The following is a 21,392-nucleotide window of genomic DNA, read 5'->3' as shown; positions in this document are numbered from 1 at the left end:
ATTGCATCTGCTGTCGTCCTGCTGTCCATAAAGCAGATTGTTTGAAGCCACAAAATAAATTGATTTATTCTCCTCATCCTTAACTCAATTATTTTAAGCCCTGGATGAAAAAATTTGGAATGACCTGACACCTGAGGGGTACAGGCATTGCAGATTCTGGGGTGCATGTGTATGATTTATTGTATGTAATAGAGCAGGTGGAGAAAATGTTATAGAGTGATAAGAGTGCAAAAGCAAGAAAGTTGCAGTGAACATTTATAAAGCCCTCATTCAGCCACACAGTATAACATCCAATTATGAGTACAACACCTCAGGAAGGTGTCTTTATAGAGGTTCAACTAAAATTGCTTAAATTGGTTGCAACGGTTAGGGACTTTAGTGATGTGGATAGACTGGAGAATTGGGTGTTTCTTTTGGAACAAAGAAAAGGGCTTCTGATGGAGCATCTATAATGATGGAATATGGGTGGCGGAGTGAAGATATGTCTCTACCAAGGTGCTACTTCCCTCCGCTAGCCTGCAGGTCACACTTGGGCAAGGTGTAGCATCTGCTTAGCCCCCCTGATCAGGGTCATGTGAAGCCATGGGAGCAGGTGGTGAATGGTTGTATGAGTAGTTGGTGCATTTCACAAATCCTGGTTATGTGACCACTGACACCAGGCAGACAATCTCTGAGTATTGATAATGGCTGGGATCACCCACCTTGTAAAGACACTGCCCAGAAGAAGGCAATGGCAAACCACTTCTGAGAAAAATTTGCCAAAATTTTTCTTACAACATGGCACATAAAGATGATAATGAATGATAGAGTAGGCAAAGTAAACCTGTTCTGATCAACCAGGGGAAACAATAAAAGTAGTTAGCAAAATAAAATGAGGAAAACTTCAAGTAGTGAGTGGGTAATGCCTGAATTGTACTGCCAGGGGCACTGTTGCAGCAGCATCAAATAGGAGCTGGCTGAATGTCGGAAAGAAAGAATTAACATGGCTATGGCAAGAGGACGAGGGAGCTGATTCTTCTTTTGTAGAGCTAGTGAGGGATGCACTGTGCTAAAAGGCCCCTTTCCTGCTGTGTAACCCTTCTGTGATTCTGTGAAAATAGCTTCTTCTATTCTTGATATGTCAGTATGTTTATACTGAAACAAACGGGAAAAGATCACAACCTGGAATGAAAACAACAAGTTTGCGAAGGCGTCATCTGAAACTTTGACAGTCTTCTATAGATGTCCAGTGGAGAGCTTACTGACCAGTTGCATCACGGTCTGGTAAGGAAACACCAATGTCCTTAAATGGAAAGTGCATAAAAAATAGTGGAGACAGCCCAGTCCATCACAGGTTAAGCTCTCCTCACCATTGAGCATATCTACAAGGAGTGCTGTCACAGAAAAGCAGCATCAATCACCAAGGAACCCTACCATGCAGTTCATGCCCTCCTCTTGCTGCATTTTATGCAGCTTTACACAGTTTGTCTCATTTTGCGTATTGGCAGCTTGTCAGTCTTTGTGTGTAGTTTTTCATTGATTCTATTGTATTTCTTTGTTCTACTGCGAATGCCCACAAGAAAAGGAATCTAAGTTGTATGGTGACTTACTCTATAGATACTTTGATGATAAGTTTACTTTGCACTTTGAAGAGAGTGCACATTTTCTCAATTGCAATGAGAAAATTATGAGCTCTGAGCAGGTGTGTGTGAAAACGAATAGTATTTGTGGAAAAGCAGTAAGTGCTAGACAACCATTTTTATGTGTTTATAATAGTTTTCCCTGATGTATAATTTCCATTATGGTTTGACCTAAAAATATGATTTAAAATTTATCTTGCATTAATTATGACATATCAATTATTGTAATGTGTTTACTGCCTAATTATGTATGTTTTACTTTTCCATCCTAGGTCGTAGAATTGAGAATTCCTGTCAACAGGTTCCGAAAACATGTGCCTTGCTGGAGAGATTCCCTGAGACGACAGGGTGTAAAAGAGGACAGGTATGTAAAAATCTATTGTGGAAATAATATATACAGTCAGTGTGTAATGCTGTATGAATTGCTATGGAAGGCATCAAACATAACTCTTTAATTATTTTATTCCAAATAAATTTTGATATGATTCAAATATGAATTTTAGGTTGCAATTCTCATAGATGTACCAGACCAGCCATGGCTTTCTGAAATCATGTTTACTACACTGTTCTCTCATATCAATTAAACTGTCATTCACTGTAGAAACAAATCATTAAGATCCTAACTGAATCTTGACACATATGACATTAGTAATTACCTTGATCTCCAGAGTGCATCAGCCTGCAATTGTAAAATGAAATGAGAGACAGAAGCTGCGTAGTTTTTCTGTGACTCAATCTGCAGTGGCCCCGCAGAACTACAAAATTAGGATGTATCAATTAGAATGCTGTGTTTTCCGTGAAGGATGAATCTAGTCAGTTTAACACACGATGTTAACTACTTGTAATAGAAGTAAATTTTAATATGCTGAATTTAATATTCTCAAATGAAATTACATTTCATATGTGCTTTCACTGTGCATCAGGATGGTAACTCTGATTCTTTGTATTGCTTGGTTACTGGGATTGAAACTGGTTCCATGCCAAAATATGCCTTTGATCTTTTGTAACATCAGCCAATAACGATTGGCAAGTCTCACTTAGTAGTTTTATTCTTGTGCATCCAGCATTAATTTTGACACTTCCTTCAGCATATTTTTGTGGCTTGAATCTTAAAGTAAAAACAGTTATTGTAATCATGAATTTAGTCAGATAGCATTTGTACATTTGACAATCAAATGCAAAAATCAGGTATTTGTTGTCATTGTGACTTTTTTCCACCTCACTTCATGAGTTGTTAGGTGGCTGAGGCCAGCCTGAGATTTGCACTCTGCCATAGGTGGGCCTCAGAGGGGCTTGATAGGGTGAGTGGGCAAGGAACTTGGGAGCCGTTTTGCTTCTCGAAACCCGTTTATCATGGGTTTCTACCTATCAGATGAACTGTAGGTTCTCAGTGCCACCGGAATTCTCCTTCTCCATTTAGAGTGAGCAAGAGCCACTGTTTCCCATATGTTAGTTAGGGCAGTACACTTCTGCATGGACATTTGAGAATCATTCCTTCAGTCCACTTAGTAATTTCTTGTCTTATTGATGCTTGGAATAAAGGTTGTTAAAGCATGTGGATAACATGGACTACCCAGCAGATGATATTTGATTAATCATCAGACAATAATATGGATGAATTTTGATTAATCATCAGACTACTAAACTTGTGCCTTTGTATATCTCTCTGCAATTCGATCCTTAATTTCATTACTGGGAGACCACAATCAATATGGATCGGTAATAGCGTTTTCTTGCTGACAGTCAACACAGGCACATGGCAAGGATGCGTGCGTGGGTCACTGCTCCACTCCCTCTACACTCATGACTGTGTGGCTCAGCACTGCTCAAATTCACAGATGGCACCATTGTTCTTGGTAAAATCTCAGATGGCAACAAGGAGACATACAGGAGTGAAAAACATCAGCTGGTTGAGTGGTGTTGCAATTCACCACTTCTATTCAGACTAGTGTTGCACACAATGTCAACAAGGCCAAAGAATTGATTGTGGACTTCAGGATGGGGAAGTTGAAAGGACATGTATCAGTCCTGATTGAGGAGTCAACGATGAAAAGGATGAGCAGCTTTAAGTTCCTGGGTGTTAACATCTCCTAGAATCTGTCCTGGGTCCAACACGTTGTTACAATCATAAAGGAGGCATGCCAGTGCCTCTACTTCACTGGGGTGTTGGGAAATTTGCAATGTCTATAGATGTACAGCAGTGAGCATGATAATTGGTTGCATCGCAGCTTCCAATGCACAAGATCACAAGAGGCTGCATATGTTTGTAGACTCAGCTAGCTCCACCACAACCACAACCTTCCCTACCTTTAGAGATATCTTCAACAAGTGGTACCTCAAAAAGTTGGCATTCATCATTAAAGACCCTCACCTTCCAGGAAATGGCCTCTTCATGTTACCACCATCAAGGAGGAGGCACAGTAGCATGAAGACCCATACCTCTTAGGACCTAACCTGAACACAATTTATTGATGTAGGTATAAGGAAGGCAAGACAGCAGATCTATTTCATTAGGTTTTTGAGGAGATTTAGTTTGTCAACTAAAACATTCAAAAACTTCTACAAATGTACCGTGAAGAGCGTTCTGGCTGGCTGGATCACCATCTGGTATGGGGAGGGGGTGCTACTGCACAAGATCAAAATAAGTTACAGAGGTTTATTAAAGTAGTCAACTCTATCATGGGAACCAGCATTTTCACTATCATGGGCATCTTCAAGATGTGGTGCCTTAGGAAGGCAGCATCCATCGTTAAGGATCCCCACCACCCAGGATATGTCCTCTTCACACATTTACCAGAGGAAGGAGGTACAAAAGCCTGAAGGCATACACTCAGCATTTCAGGAACAACTTCTTTCCCTTTGTCATCTGATCTTTAAATGGTCATTGACCCCATAAATACTACTTCACTACTATTTTATTTCTGTTATTTTGCATACTTATTTTAACTTAACTATCTAATAGACATATATATATACTTAATGCAATTCAGTTTTTTCTCTATACTTATGTATCATATATTTCCATAAGACACAGGAGCAGAAGTAGGCCATTTGGCCCATCGAGTCTGCTCTGCCATTCAATCGTAGCTAATCCTTGTTTCCCCACCTCAGCCCCACTCCCCAGCCTTCTCCCTGTAACCTTTGATGCCGTGTCCAATCAAGAACTGATCAAGCTCTGCTTTAAATATGCCCAGCGACCTGGCCTCCACAGCTGCCTGAGTAATAAATATCACAAATTCACCAGCTACTGGCTAAAGAAATTTCTCCGCATCTCTGTTTTAAGTGAATGCCCCTATATCCTGAGGATGTGCCCTCTTGTCCTAGACTCCTCCACTACAGGAAACATCCTGACGCTGACAGAATACACTAATACCGCAGCCTGGATCAGGCAAGCTGCCTTGATACCTTGAGCTCCTCTTTGATGAAACAGTGTACTTTCTCTTCCCTACTTGACAATCATTTCTTGCTAGAAAATTGCATTTCTTCCCAACTTAGACAATTAAATCACCTGGGAGGATCCTATTATCTATCTCTGCAATGTAGACAAAACTTTATTCAAACGTGCCTGGACTTCAGTAGAAACTTTCAGGACTGGTGATCTGATGACTAACAGGTACTGGTTACGTGTTGGATTGAACGAGTAGAATAACGAGGTGATCACTTGTTCCACAACTGCAGATGGTGAGATTCCAGATTTTGGCAAATTACTAACACCCTTGTAAACCTTGTAAGTGGCCTTTCCACTGTTTACAAAGCCTATGTCAGGAGCATGATGAAATACTGGTTGGCCAGTGATGGCCAGAAAATTAGTAAATTAAACAGCCAAGGTGGCATACGGAGGTGAGAAACATTGTCCAGAATTGCCAGGATTTTCCATAGGGTCCTTTGTTCTACCATTGACTCCAGTGTGTCCAGTTTGACTCCTATAACATAACCTGCCTTTCCAATCAGTGTATTGAGCCTGTTGGCATCACCCGTGTTGATGCCATTGTCCCAGCACACCACCGCATAGAAGGTTGTACTGGCGACAGCAGACTGGTAGAACATTTGAAGGAGAGGCCTACATACTCCAAAGGACCTCAGTCTCCTCAGGAAGTAAAGACAACTCTGGCCCTTCTTGTACACAGCCTCTGCGTTGGTGCTCCAGGTACACTCCCAGGTACTTGTAGATCCTCACCACATCCACTCCTCACCATCAATAGTAACAGGGAGCAGTGCAGGCTTAGTCTTCCTAAAGTCCATCACCATTTCCTTTGTCTTCCTGATGTTGTGCTGTACATGATTCAGTTTACACCATTTGACAAAGTCTTCCAGCAGGGTCCTGTTTTCATCCTCCCAACCTTTTTACACCCAACAATTACTGAGTCATCAGAAGATTTCTGCAGATGACATGATTCGGTGATGTATCTAAAGTCCAAGGTATACAGGGTAAGCAGGAAGCCAATATAATCCCCTGTGCTGCTTATAACCATGTCTGTCATACAGCTTTAAGCCTCATAAACTGTGGTCTGCCAGTCAGGTAGTCTATTATCCAGGATACAGTGGAAGTGCCAACCTGCAATGAATGAAGCTTTTCTCCCAGCAATGAGAGCTGTATGGTATTGAAGGCACTTGAGAAATCAAAAAAACATGATCCTCACAGTGTTGTCCTGATTATCCAAGTGGGAGTAGGCTCTGTTCAGCAGGTAGCTGACAGCATCGTCAATGCCAATGTGCTGCTGGTAGGCAAACAGCAGGGGATCGAGGGCTGATCTGGCCAGGGGTCAGAGGTGAGCCAGGACCAACCTCTCTTGGGTCTTCATGAAGTGTGAGGTCAGGGCACTGGACGGTGGTCATTCAAGTCTTTCAGTTGGCCCTTCTTGGGTACAGCCAAACATGATGTTTTCCACGTAGCTGGGACCCTTTCTAGGCTGAGGCACAGATGCACTGAAGATCCCCACACGGCTGCTCAGCACACTCCCTCAAGTCCCTGCGGTACGCAACATCCGGTGCCAGTGCTGTGCCATGTCTGAGTTTCCTCAGAGCCCTTTTCACCTGCTCAGTAGTGAAGGTGAGTCCAGAATGACTGGGAGATGGTGGAAGGTGGGGGCTGGGGGAGGTGAAGATTGGGACAATAGCGGTTGGTATGTGGAGATGTGGACGGTAGGTGCGTGGCCAGGAGGGGATGTAGACAGTGGTAACCTGTGTTGTTCATCCGCATGTTGAACTGGAGGAGGGGAGGTGTTGGTGTTGAGGGAGCAGTTGGTGTGCTGAGAGGGTTGTGACCAGGAGAGCAATTGTCAAACCTATTGAAGAACTTGTTTAACTCATTCGCCATTCACAGCTGCATTCCAAGGCTCTACAGCTAGGCCGATTGAAGCCAGTGATGCTCTTCATGCCTCTCCACTCTTCTTGTGTGCTACTCTGCCCAAACTTGTTCTCCAGCTCTCCTGATTCCCTCTTTAGCCACCTTGATCTTCTCCTTTACCTCCCTCCACACACGTTTCAATTCCTTGCTGTCTCCTGATCGAAAGGCTCTCTACTTGTGGTTGAGAAGAACCTTTAGATCACTGGTGACCCATGGTTTGCCATTGGGGAAGCAGCAAATAGTCCTTGACGGTATTACAGTTTCCACACAGAAGTTGATGTAGCCAGTGATGCAATCAGAAATGACCTCCCCATATAGTTTACAAAGCACGTTCAAGTAGTAACCTCAAAGCAGCCCTTAAAAGCCTCGAAGGCCTCTGGAGGCCTTTTCTTTACTATCTTGGTGGTAGCTAGCTGTTGCTGTACTTTGGGCTTATACAAGGGCATAACGAGAACCAAGTTGTGATCTCATCTTCCAAGTGGGGGGAGAGCTCTGGAGCTGTAAGCAGCTTTAGTATTTGCATACAAGAGATGCAGTGCTTTATTTTCTCTCGAATGACACTTGACAAACTGATTGAAGGTGGTAAGGTTGTCGGTTAAAGTCTCCCGATCCTGCAATGAACATATTGGGCTGTTGAGTCTCGAGTCTCGTGATAGTACTGCATATGACATCACACTGCGTTGAGAAGGCGGAATGTAGACAAAGAAAAAAATGGCGTGACTGAACTCAAGCAGTAGATAAAACGGATGCAAGCTCACAGCAGGCAGTTCGATGTACAGACTGCAGATTCACTCTTTCACAGAAATGTGACTGGGATTACACCACCTATTGTTCACAAGCACTGAAAACCCATTCACAGTAGCACTGGAATCCGGGATTTGCTTGTGTAGCCATGTCTCGGTGAAACATATAATGCTGCATTATCTGTATTCATTCTGTGTCCTCGTGAGTACTACTAGTTCCTCCATTTTATTTGCCAGCAATCTTACTTTCCCCATGATAGATGTCTCTTGTTGCACCACTTTTTTTGCACCCACTGCTGCATGACCATCAATTCATGCACAGGCACACGCGCGTGCACACACACACACACACACTGACGTCCATATGTTTGCATATGCACAAGAAGGAGCTTTGCACATAAGTAAAGTCCCTTGCGTAGTACCTCCTCCCTCCCCCACCTACTCCCACCCAACAATCCTCTTAGTCTAATATTCACCTGAATAATAATGGTGGGTCACTCTGACATTGACAGTAAAATAGCTTAATCTGGGGGAAAATACCTTGTAGAAAAGCACTTCTGCTTTCAATGTGGGGGGGGGGGGGGGGTTAAAGGAACAGAAAATTACAATACTGGCTACTTTCTGAGAACACAACACCTACATAACCTGGGAGTTGGCTGTACATTTTATTAATGGTCTTTGGTCAGCAAAGGTCAATTGGCCAACTTATTAAAGCAAGCTATTCATGCAAGTCCAGAGAGAAATACTGACAGATTGCTCTACCTTACGTGGCATACAGCACAGTAGCACTGGGACCAGTTAATATATTCTTAGCAATGCTAACTGATGAGTAAAGTTATATATGTTTAGAACATTGGAAAGGAGAACAAAAGAAGTGGCCCATGTCAAAGGCTTTTCTCTATTCTTAACCTTGGGGTGAGCAGTTATCAATCAGTACATACTAGAACTGCTATCCCTGAAGTAGTTTTGAGGTTGATAGCATGCTTTTCACCTATAACCCTGCCCTACCTTCTCCCATTTAGTACTTTGTCTGTGAATCAATAAGATGCACTTAGTGATTCATTTGAAAAGCAAATCAATCGATAGAATGCCTAGGTCAGCTCAATTTTTGACATTTTTGAACAAAGATACCAAGTCACAGAAAGATGGCTGAGAATGATTGTTATGGAAAAATCATGATAATTAAACCTTTATTTTCACTGAATGGACTTTTTTTTAACTGAAAAGTGATCTCTTTTTTTTCTCCAACAGCAAGTAGATTAGCAACGACTATGGGACAAAAGCTATTTTTAAGTCTGTGGGAATGTCCGTAGGTTAAATATGCATTTACAGTACATGTTTTTTTAATCCCCTGGAGAATCACCACACTTTTCTCATTACATTCTTCAATACATATTTTTCTTTAAAAATTGACCAAATATATACCTGCTTCAGTGTGCATCTAGCAATGCCTTGTTCAATGTGGGCATGGTTGGCCATGTAACATCTAAGCTTAATTTCCCCTTAAGGGTGAAGCAGTTAAGTTTCTCTATTGGACCGTGGCAATCCCTTGAGGAAGGATCTCCCGTTATGCTGTTGCTAAGGAAGTTCCAATATATTTAGCCAGCAACAATGGAAATTGCCAGTGTATTATCATGTCAAGATACTTTGTAGAAAAAAACTTAAAGGAGGCAATATTTCTATCCAACTTGTATTTTGTATCAGTTACTGGTCAGCTACTGACCCTACCAAATCGCTGGGTAGAGCATAAAGATTAATGCACATTATAGCCCAATGGGCCTGTGGGAGAGGGTGTGGATGTTTAAAGTGGTGAATGAAGTAGCAATTAGCAGACTACTTTGTTCTTATACTTCATAACAACACGAGACACTGCTATTTGCCCTACCTGATCCATGCCAGTTTGCAAGGGGCCAGCCAATTAGTCCAATGTTCTTTCTCCTTAATTCCTCATATTTCTGCAATTTATTCTTTCTCACATATTGCCATCACCCTTTTTGCCATTAACCTGTGCTAACTGGTCATTTATTGGCTTACCAGTCAATCTGGGATGTGGGATACAGCTCAGTGAAGTCATGGAGAGAACATACAAACTCCAGCTCAGGATTTAATTTGATGATGATCAGATTTGAATTTCTTGCAGTCGCACTCATCCAGGTATGGGTTAATCATTCCATCATAGATATATTTATTACAAGGGATTTATGAGTAAGAAAATAATCACCTACTACAGATTTCCACCCTTCTGGTCTTCTCTTGGGAGCATATTATGTTGTTAAATGTCAAGGAAAAGAGGCTTCATGTTTTCTTATTCCATAACTTCAACAGCTGGCTGCAAGCACTTTGCTTATTCTCCATTCTCTAACCTAATTTCCTTCACTTCTGAATGGTATTTAAATATTTTGATTTACTTAATAAATTGGCTGATCAATTTTGTCAGTTCTGCCAAAATTTCAGATTTGATTAGCCTAAGGTTTCTACCTACTGTGCAAAAGTCCTAGACATATTATAAATAGCTAAGGTGCCTAAGACTTTTACGCAGTACTCTAGTTGTGAATGTGAAGTGTAGAGTGAGTTTGTAAGTCTAGTGGGAGGAAAGGATGTTGGGAATGGTAAGGGTAAGGTCCCGCGGGAGGGGTTTGGTGCAGGTGGCAGAGAAAGAGTGCCGGGGCAGCAGGTGCAGACACACCCAGCCCTGAGACACCAGACAAGGTCACTTGATTCCAAACATTTGGTTTATTGATCATTACAGAATGTCCATCCAGTGCATCCCTTTCTCTTCCCCTTCCCCATCCATGATTCTCCTCTCCCTGCACCCTTCCCACTCTCAGTCATGAAATACATAACATTCCGTAATTAGAGGTTTCTAAATAATTAATTGCATCTATAAATGTTAAAATTGTACTTTATACCCCACTGGGGAGAGACTGAAACTGCAACTGCATTTCACAGTATGGATTAGGGCATACTAAATGGTGTAAACCATCAAATAAAAGCCCTGTTTTCACTGCTGTTTTTCCATCAATTTTCATGCCTTTTATGTTGAGATCTGAACTTCTCTGGGTCTTTGTGCCTTTCCCTAATACAGATCTGACAATTGAAAGCTGGTTATTTAAGAACCAGTAGTGTTTATAGCATATGTGGAGGAAAGGAAAGGAATCTACATACTGTTGACATCTCTAGTAAAGTTAGCTCATGTCTGTTACTTTCAATGCATTGGATACAAAGCCAACAGTTTATTTGGTTTACATTAGTTATATGCAAGGGGTGATTGATAAGTTCGTGGCCTAGGGTAAAAGGAGTCAATTTTAGAAAACGTAGCACATTTATTTTTCAACGTAGTCCCTTCCTACATTTACACACTTAATCCAGCGGTCATGAAGCATACGGATCTTGGACATCCAGAAAGTGTCCACAGCAGGGGTGATTGATAAGTTTGTCACCTAAGGTAGAAGTTATTAACTTCAAATTTTCTGCATAATCACTGAAAGAATTGAACTGTATGTGCATGTAACAAAAGCTGTATAAATGTAGGAGGGGGCTATGTGTGTGTGTGGAGATCACTACATATGTTAAAAATAGCTATGGTCCCAAAATTGGTATCCTGCATTCGCTTAAGTTTCGTTGCTCTGCTTAAAATGTTGTTGTTTAGTATAGCCTCAATTTTGAAGTTTTTTTTACAAAATTATCCATCCAAAGCCTTTCTTCAGTTTTTGTTCCATAACTCTATCATAAGCTGTAATTTACCGAAGTTTTGATCTTAAATTATCGGTGTCAGCAGAACTTTTCTGTCTACTCTGTCCAGAATGTCAAGAAATTTTCTTCTGGTTAATTAAACAGATTCAGATTCCTTTTTTGAATCTCTGTGTGCAGTTTTGGTCACCGAATTACAGGAAGGATATTAATGAGGTTGAAAGAGTGCAGAGAAGGTTTACCAGGACGTTGCTAGGACTTGAGAAACTGAGTTACAAAGAAAGGTTGAATAGGTTAGGACTTTATTCCCTGGAGCGTAGAAGAATGAAGGGAGACTTGATAGAGATTTATAAAATTATGATGGGTATAGATAGAGTGAATGCAAGCAGGCTTTTTCCACTGAGGCTAGGGGAGAAAAAAACCAGAGGACATGGATTAAGGTTGAAGGGGGAAAAGTTTAAAGGGAACATTGGGGGGGGCTTCTTCTCACAGAAAGAGGTGGGAGTGTGGAATGAGCTGCCAGATGAAGTTGTAAATGCGGGCTTGTGGCGACCCATTTCCTGGCACATCCGAACCGGCTCACAATTAGCCAGCATTCCGGCTAAGGGAGATAGCCTACGGGGGTTTGCTAGCACAGAGCTTTGGAGCCTCTGCGCCACGGGGGGCAGGTTGAGGGAGGCTTAAAAGCAAGGCTGGGTATTTTGAATAAAGTTTCTTTGACTGCAGTTACCGACTCCATGTCGTAATTTTAGCGCTGCAAGTAGCACACCGCTACAGGCTCACTTTTAACATTTAAGAAAAACTTGGACAGGTACATGGATGAGAAGTATATGGAGGGATATGGGCCAGGTGCAGGTCAGTGGGACTAGGCAGAAAAATGGTTCGGCACAGCCAAGAAGGGCCAAAAGGCCTGTTTCTGTGCTGTAATGTTCTGTGGTTCTATGCTAATTGTTCATTAACAAATTCTTATTATCCAAAAAATCACCCAATCTATAGCTCAAAATCATTTCAAGGACCTTCCATATAGCAGATGCTAAATATGTTTTCCAGATGTCGCTCACTTTCTAAACTTCTCTCTCTAATCTGTCCTGAACCTGGCAGATATACAGCAATAGCAGTTTCTATCCTCCAATCCTTTTTGATTTCTATATACAAAATTTTGTTTATATTGTAATCTGACTATTTATTTACTGACTTCACAAGAGTTTTTTTTCCATATGCTGGCAATGTTAAAAAAGATGTTACGATCATTTAATCAAATTGTAAAATTGTCATTCTGAACTCATCAAAATCAATAATAGCTCATAAGTATAGAAACCCAGCATTTCATTTATTACTGTGTATTCTTTTTAGATTAAGTATTCAGTAATGCAGCCAGGGACTCATGTATGGCCTCACACTGGACCAACAAACTGTCGTTTAAGAATGCATCTTGGCCTGGTTATTCCTAAAGAGGGATGCAGAATACGCTGTGCTAATGACACCAGGTGAGAGATTTCTTCATGTTTAATGAATACATCTACAATCAAACAAACAAATTAGAAGTGCATATTAATATTTTGTTGTCTCAGCTAAGTGTAACCAATGGGGAAAAAATGGCTAGATGGATCTCAGCCCGAAACATTAACTATTTATTCATTTCCATAGATACTGCCTGACTTGCTGAATTCCTCCAGCATTTTGTGCGTTTTGCTCTAGATTTCCAGCATCCACACAATCTCTAGTATTCAAAAAAAATGACCAGATGTAAATTACTGCAAATATGCATATTATCTCTGATTCGTCTCTCTAGCTTTTCCCAATCTACTTAGCTCCATCCAATCTACTTTCATAACTCCAGGATTTCCTTCGGGAAACTGGCTGAACAGCTGTGGAAATTCCACTTCAGTGTAGAATTCCATTCTCCTGAAGTTCCTTTGCATACACATTTTAAGTAACTTTTTTTTCCTTCAAGTCTGTCAGCTGTTCCCAGTTGATCTGATGCTGTTTTGAATGTGTGCTTACAGGACTTGAACAATAATGTGTCAGATATGCACCCCAATAACCAATTAATATTTTTCAAGAGGAATGCTAATTTTTTCTGTTTACATCAGTGGAAGTCCTTTTCCTTTGAAAAGCGGAAAGGATTTCACATTGCTGGAAAGTGGCACGTTGCAGATGTTGAAATGCAGGTGCATTGTTGCATCTGGCCATTTCCCCAAACTTAGGATTTGAAGTGAAAGATATTCTAATGCTGAACTCTCACTTACTGTCTTTGTCCCGCTTTTAAGTTTCTAAACCAAAAGTATTAGCCTCAGAACTTTTAATCCAGTAACAGTACTAATGCTGGACCCTACTTGGCATGTATCCCAATTTTCAATACTAGCTGAGGCCAGCACTAAGGACCTGTGCTGTGAACTGTCCCTGTCTGCATGGTGGAATGGAATATGGTAACACAAAGCGCAGACCCACAAATTGTCAGTCTGGAATACTTTTTGGCAAAGTAGTGCTGTGTCTGCACCAAACTTAACTAACAAATGCACCAATTAAAATGAAAGGGAGAAATTGGTTGGTAACAGAAAGGTAAGCAGAGTTACAAATAGCTTAAAGTACAGAAGTCTTTATTAGTGTATTAATGTAAATATTTTTAATCAAATCGCAAGAATTATTTATTGTTCAATAACATCCACCAAACAGTTACTATGACAGCATTGATAGCTGAATAGCCTGGAGGTGGGCTCTCAAATGGAGGCAAAGCCAGGTTATGAGTGTAGGAGGTAGTCAGCCCGTTGAAGTGCTGGGAACTGGGATGTCAGAAGTCTGCATCTGAGACCACAGTAGAACAACCTGCATGGCCCAGAAGCGGGTGACCAGTGATGTTCCACTAATAAAACTATTAATATTATTATATGACCTATTATTATATGGGGCCAGCCTCAGCTCTTGAATTTTCAAAACTTAAAGGCTAATGAAGTATGCACCCAGCATGTACGTACAATGCAAGAAAATCAAGACTAAATATTTCTCCCAGATTTGATGCATGATTATTGGATCGTATCTAGTGATGTCTCAGTTTTCTTTTCCAGATTGCTTTAAAACAATATCAACCTGTTATGTATCACTGCAATTTTCAATACTGTTCAACTGATGTTGATCCAATTCAATGTTGTCCTGTTTTTGCAGAGAATGGAAGGAGGGAAAAGTGCTCATCTTTGACGATTCTTTCGAGCATGAGGTTTGGCAAGATGCTGCCAGCTACAGGCTTATCTTCATAGTGGATGTATGGCATCCAGACCTTACAGCCCACCAACGTAGAACACTTTCACCAATCTAATCACATGCTTGAGACATAAAGTGAAGAAGGAAATTTTGGGAGTTGAGATGACATGAAGAAATTATTATGTTATGAAGTGTAATGACTTCCATTGATGTTTTTTTAACTGTTAGTACAGGGAAGTTTTCTGAGATTAAAGGATGGTCTATTTTTGGGGAAGAATAAAAAATGGATTAACTAAGAGGTCTGTGTGGGGGGGGGGGGCATTTTAAGAGGTTATTTTTTATATTAAGTATAAACATGAGTTCTTCCAAAAAGAAACACAGTGACAAAAGGTGGATGAGATTAACATGGCATCTTTTTCAATTGGAAATAGAACAGTTTCGATACACTGTACACAATAAATTGGCTCAAGCAGTCTCTTCATTGTGAAAATCAAAGTGGATACTATGTTTTTTCACTATATTACTTAAGCTGATTATACTCTATCTAATTTCTGTAAGGCACTCATACTGTTACATTCACATAACTGGTCTTCGGTATTTTCATATGGAATCAATCTGTATATATTTTGATTACTTTAATTGTACAGATATTCATGAGTTTCGTAATCATAGATATTGACCAGTTTTATAAAGATGATCTATGCCTCTCAATATTTTAATTAATCACTATGTGTGTATTCTATTACAGGTTTACCTGAAATCAGCATTTTTTAAGCTTACACTGACAATTAATGCTTGATGTACCTTTGCACTTTCTGATCATTTCCCAAGAAATATCAATTTAGATTGTTTTGGCCTGTGTTTCAATTTTGAATTTTCTTTTTGTTTACACAAAGTGTGTTACTTCTCTCAATGGGAGAGCTGCCTTTGTGAAGTTACTACGCCTGACAGTGTGAGCGAGATTGATTAACACACAGAGTTGAAATGACAAGATCACTGAAGCATCCTGAATTAACAGATGTATCAGTGCTTATACTTAGCCTCCCCCACACTGCGCTTAGAAACTCAACCAAAGTCGTTTCCCCAGCAGTCTTTCCAGTGTTCACTGTTCGAGGAGTTGAATTAATGTACATCATGTAAGTAAAGAGCAAGTTTCTTTCCAATGTTGCTAGCTTCACTTATAAAGGTGATATACTTTTTGAGTGTAGAATTATGTTTTCTGTTAAGAGAAGTTGCACTGCATTCCCTGAAGATGCTAACTGATTTAGATGCCATTGTCGAACTTTTTTCATGTGACAAAAATGAACAAATGCCAATGTGAGAGGCGCAGTCATCAATAGATGGCTGATGCATCTGTGCAAAATGCCGAAAAGCAGATGGCTTGTGACAACCATAATACATCTACAATAAAATGACCATATGTTTTTACATTGAAATTTATTATGCTAAGTATAAATGACAGACTTAATGTTGCAGGGGCAAGCCAAGGAGGACTGAATTTACCACATAGGAATAATCAAGATAATTTTATCTCAGAGCAGTTATGTGAGCAGTCAGATCCCTAGAGAAAGGTAAGGATTACAAGCTTGTCCAGAAAGTGGGAAAAGGCAACTACCAATTACTTATTCATATATTTTGGCAAACCATTTAGACAGCAGAACATTAGGGAACAGAATAACACACACAAAACGTGGGGCAACTCAGCAGGTCGGTCTCCATCTATAGAAATGAATTATCAATGTTTCAGGCTGAGGCCCTTTTTCAGGACTGGAAAGAAAGGTAGAAGACCTCAGAATTAAAAGGTAGGGGGAAGGAAAGGAGGGCTAGCTGGGAAGTATTTGGTAAAGCTAGATGGGTGGGAAAGGTAAAGGGTTGGAGAAGTAGGAATCCGATAGAAGAGAGTACCATGGGAGAATCGGAAGAAGGGATACCAGGAGGAGTTGATAGGCAGGCGAGAAGAAGAGGTAAGAGGCCAGAGAGGGGATTACAAAAGGAAAGGGAGAGGGGAAAATTACTAGAAGGAGAGCTCAATGTTCATGCCATCAGGTTGGAAGCTACCTATACAGAATACGAGGTGTTTCTCCTCCGCCTTCAGAGTGGCTTCGTTGTGGTTAAAGAGGCCATGGGCATACATGTCAGAACAGTAATGGGGATAAGAATTAAAATGTTTGGCCACCAGGTGATTCCGTTTTTTGGTGGATGGAGCAGAGGTGCTCAACAAAGCATTCCTTAAGTATGTGTTGGGTCTCACCAATGTCGAGGAGGTTGGATCAACAACACTGGATACAATAGACGACCCCAACAGATTTGCAGGTGAAGTGTCGCCTCACCTGGAGGAACTGCTTAGGGACCTGAATGGATGGAAGGGAGGATGTGAATGGGCAAGTGTAGCATTTCTGTCAGTTGCCGGAATATTTGCCAGGATGAAGGAAGATTAGTGGTGAGGGACAGATAGACAAGGGAATCATGAATGAGTGATCCCGGGGGGGAGGGAATGTAAAGGTATGTTTGGTGGCAGGATCCCACTGAAGATAGTAGACATTGCAGAGAATGATGTGCTGAATACGGCGTGCGGAGAATAATATGTTGGATGCACAGTGGAGAATGATGTGTTCGAAAAACCTAGGTGAATGTGGTACCTTAATTTAAAATGTTTAGTGACTGTGATTTTAAAATTACCTTTTGAGTTTATAATTCTGTGAATGCCTGTCTTGATGGATTTATCGACCAAGTCACCCAGAGGAATTGGATTGGCTGCACAGGCAGGAGTTGCTTTTTGTTTCTGCTCATCTGGTTTATTGTTCTCTATCACTTCCGTAATGGTTTTATTGGAATCCTGTATAATGCAAATGCAATTGAATCCCCTAACTTTATATTACTATGGAATCCCTGTTCATTGATGCTTTGTTTTCTTTACCTCTCTTCTGATGCACTGAAGTCAATATGCTTGTAGTGATGGCTAAAGCTGCACAGTACCCAGCATTCCAGTGACAATGAGTCTGATAAAATTTGACATCTGTTTATTGTCAGGGCTTAGTCAAAAATTGCAACATCAGAGTGATCTTCAGTGAGATTTAAAACAATTTTCTCTTTGACAGATATTGATATTGTTACATTTGGTAAACTATTATTCAAAAATATTTAAGATGATAAGATGTTTAGCCAACTGAAATATTGTGTATGGATGTTAAAGTTTCCATATGTTGTACATTTGCAGAGAGCTGATATTAAGCAGATGATGGTTTTCTTTTCTTGACCCAATTTTCAAACAAGTTCTAATTTAGTATATCAATTAAAATATTATCAGAGGTCCAGCTTTGTTTCTGGAAGAATACTTGGTATAAGTTTTAATTTAAACCAATGGGAGACTCGACTTTCTATTTTGTTAATTGGGAACACAGATTAGATTTTGTTTTTGACTTTCTTTTTAAAAGAATAGTTTTTTTTTCCTTTTTCTTTTTGAGTCCATTGATAACTGTACTGCAGTTCTTTTTGACTCTGTCATTGAATGCTGGGATGATAATTTTGAAGTAAACACTGTATATCATTGGATAAAATAAATTTGCTCTGAGTGTTATGTGAATGTATTATAATTACTGGTTTAATGTCAATTTGATTTGTTATTGAAGTGGTTTCATGGAAGTAGACATGCGTTTTAACTGTGAGTACTGCAGCTTTGAGGGAAGCTCATAGTCTGCGTTCCTGAGTTTGGGAGTTTTTTTTTTATAAATGTGAGTCAAATCTTTTCCTTCACCAATAACTTGACTGAGTTATACAAAGCAAACACGAGGAAATCTGCAGATGCTGGAAATTCAAACAACACACACAAAATGCTGGTGGAACACAGCAGGCCAGGCAGCATCTATAGGGAGAAGTACTGTCAATGTTTCGGGCCGAGACCCTTCGTCAGGACTAACTGAAAGGAGAGATACTAAGAGATTTGAAAGTAGTGGGGGGAGGGGGAAATGTGAAATGATAGGAGAAGACTGGAGGGGGTGGGATGACGCTAAGAGCTGGAAAGGTGATTGGCGAAAGTGATACAGAGCTGGAGAAGGGAAAGGATCATGGGATGGGAGGCCTCGGGAGAAAGAAAGGGGGAAGGGGGGAGCACCAGAGGGAGATGGTGTACAGGCAGAGTGATGGGTAGAGAGAGAGAGAGGGAAAAAAACAACTAAATATGTCAGGGATGGGGTAAGAAGGGGAGGAGGGGCATTAACGGAAGTTAGAGAAGGCAATGTTCAAGCTTTAGCAAGCAAAGTTTTTGCTTTGCTTTTGTTTTAAATATCTTATGGAACAAATAGAATGTATAGATTTTTGCAAATAATATAAGCCTAGTATTCTTTGAGCAAAATGCAACCACCACTTCTGAAGCAAAAAAAAACAAACGAAAACAGAAAATGACATGGCAAGCAGTATCTGTGGAGAGAGAAACGGTGTAAACATTCCAAGCCGGTAACTCTTCATTAATGTTGATGCTGTTGAGTATATTGACATTTTCTGCTTTTGCAGCTATCACTGTTACAGCTATACTGTGTCTCCAATTGGAAAAAGATATTTGAAATTAAAGTTTTTATTTACTTTATGAACATTGACTTCTCTATCTTCCGTTAATGCCCCTCCTCCCCTTCATTTCATGCGAATCATTTTGCATTTCCCCCTCCCCCCACTACTTTCAAATCTCTTAGTATCTCTCCTTTCAGTTAATCCTGACGAAGGGTCTCGGCCCGAAACGTCGACAGTGCTTCTCCCTATAGATGCTGCCTGGCCTGCTGTGTTCCACCAGCATTTTGTGTGTGTTGTGTGAGTTTTACAAAGCCCAGTTTTAGCTTTGCTTTTGTTTTAAATATCTTATGGAACAAATAGAATGTACACATTTTTGCAAATTTTTGCAGCAATCACTGTTACAAACATCAATACTGTGTCTCCAAATTGGAAAAAGATATTTGAAATTAAAGTTTTTATGCTTCACACTTAAATTATGCTTAATGTTTTAATGCAACTTGTATTAAGAACCATTGCATTGTAAACATTTAATTACAGTGAAGAATGCTGAGCAGAATATCTGTGACTTACTAATGAACACAAAAGCTTTGTAACATGCTGTGCAAGATCTATGGTTCCCAAAATAAAACACAGAAGAAAGTGAGTAATTGTTTTATTCATCCACTTAGCTAAACAGCATTTTGTTTGATAAAGTTAGCTTCATTTACTGAATTTAACTAAAATACATTAATAGATGTTTGGTGTTCATTCAGAAAATAAATAGGAATGGAACTATTGGATCTTTGGCACATTAATAAATGGTCTTTCATCCTGCCTTCTGTTTGAAATTTGGTGTTTTTTTTTAGTTTTCCAATCTGATACTGAAATATATATAAAAACATGGCCTTTCTTGGAAAGGCACAAATATGTCAGAAAATTGCATGCCTGTTATCAAGACCTAAATAGTTCTGCCATAATGGATCTTTTCCTTCTTCTGTAGGCAAAGTACCAATATCTGTAATCCTTCCAAGGTTATTGTCAGGTTGCCCACTGCAGACAGTAAATCCTTCAGGTACCTTATTTCAAATGCTCTCCGTTTTAAATCAACTTCTGGCAGTACTGATGAGAAAGCTGGTGATACCTGAATTTTGCCATTTTAATGAAAGAAAGTATAATTGAAAGTGATTTAAGTAAATACATCGTAAATGTTTGCACCTCAGAGATCCAGCCATGTAGTTAACAGTTAATTCAATCCAGAGCTAGTAGTGGTTGGGTGTTATCATCATCCCTGTCTTCTCGCTTCAGTACACCTGGTTCCACCACCGACTGTGACCTGCATGGTAGACAATTTGGGCTTCATGTAAACAAAGCTTAGAGTGATGATAAATAACCTATAATTCAACTTCCACTTAAGGAAGAACAACGTTAATCTTTGTTATCAATTGGTGTTCAATTTAGCTGAATGCTAAATGCAAAAAACATGGAAATTAATGATGAAAAATTCCGTTCAAATTAATGGTTCTCTCAACTAGTCATCAGTTGAGTAACTGTAAAGTTAATCAATTTTCTATCAAATTTTTCATAAATTAGCACAGCAACATGCCCTTCAGTCCTGTCTATGTTGACCATGATGCTAATTTAAACTGTACATTTGCTGGGATGTTTATCCCCACCCCCACCCCATTCTGTGCCTGTCAAAATGCCCCCTAAATATTGCTATTGCACCATTGACCTTGGTAATGCATTCCAGGCATCTACTATGTAAAAAAAACATGCCACATAAATGGCCTTTTAAAATTTTCCCCTCTCATCTTAAAGCAATCCCCTCCAGTATTTGACATTTCGGCCTGGGAAAACGTAGAACTATGGTTAATATTAATGTTTCTCACAATATTATATTTATGCATCAGGTTGCCCACTCAGTCTCTGATGCTCCAAATAAAACAAGTTCATCCAACGTCTCCATATTGCTGAAAGTATCAATCCAAGCAACATCCCAGTGAACCTGATTTTCACCCTCTCCAAAGTCTCCACATCCTTACTGGAATGCGAAAACCAGACCTGAGCACGATACTCCAAAAGTGAGCGGATCAATGTTTTATACAGTTGTAACATAACAACTTTTTTACTCAACACCCTGTCTGAAGGCAAGCATGCTGGATGCCTCCTTTTCTATTTGTATTGCTACCTTCAGAAATCTATGGACATCCTTTCTGTCTATCAATGTTCTAAAAAATGCTGCCATTTATTGTATACTTTCTTCTTAGAAACATAGAAAATAGGTGCAGGAGTAGGGCATTCGGCCCTTCGAGC

General features: G+C 40.0%; 2 protein-coding genes across 7 annotated transcripts in view; one reads left to right on the top strand and one right to left on the bottom strand.

The window, feature by feature from the left end:
• unm_hu7910 (un-named hu7910) overlaps positions 1-18,444 on the top strand; it is a 192,980-nt gene extending 174,536 nt beyond the window's left edge. For all 6 annotated transcript variants that reach the window (XM_059981769.1, XM_059981779.1, XM_059981753.1 and 3 more), the window contains 3 exons: positions 1,892-1,983; positions 12,753-12,886; positions 14,562-18,444. In XM_059981769.1, coding sequence (XP_059837752.1) covers positions 1,892-1,983; positions 12,753-12,886; positions 14,562-14,712 — 377 coding nt within the window. In that variant the 3' untranslated portion in view covers positions 14,713-18,444. The remainder of the gene's footprint in view (positions 1-1,891; positions 1,984-12,752; positions 12,887-14,561) is intronic.
• An 867-nt stretch (positions 18,445-19,311) lies between these two features.
• The window catches only part of LOC132382231 (clavesin-1-like), a 68,367-nt gene continuing 66,286 nt past the window's right edge, over positions 19,312-21,392 (bottom strand). The window contains exon 5 of the mRNA XM_059952291.1: positions 19,312-20,412. Coding sequence (XP_059808274.1) covers positions 20,328-20,412 — 85 coding nt within the window. The 3' untranslated portion in view covers positions 19,312-20,327. The remainder of the gene's footprint in view (positions 20,413-21,392) is intronic.

Source organism: Hypanus sabinus, chromosome 1, assembly GCF_030144855.1.
Source record: "Hypanus sabinus isolate sHypSab1 chromosome 1, sHypSab1.hap1, whole genome shotgun sequence".
Classification (NCBI taxonomy): Eukaryota; Metazoa; Chordata; class Chondrichthyes; order Myliobatiformes; family Dasyatidae; genus Hypanus; species Hypanus sabinus.
This window is presented reverse-complemented; position numbering and strand designations above follow the sequence as displayed.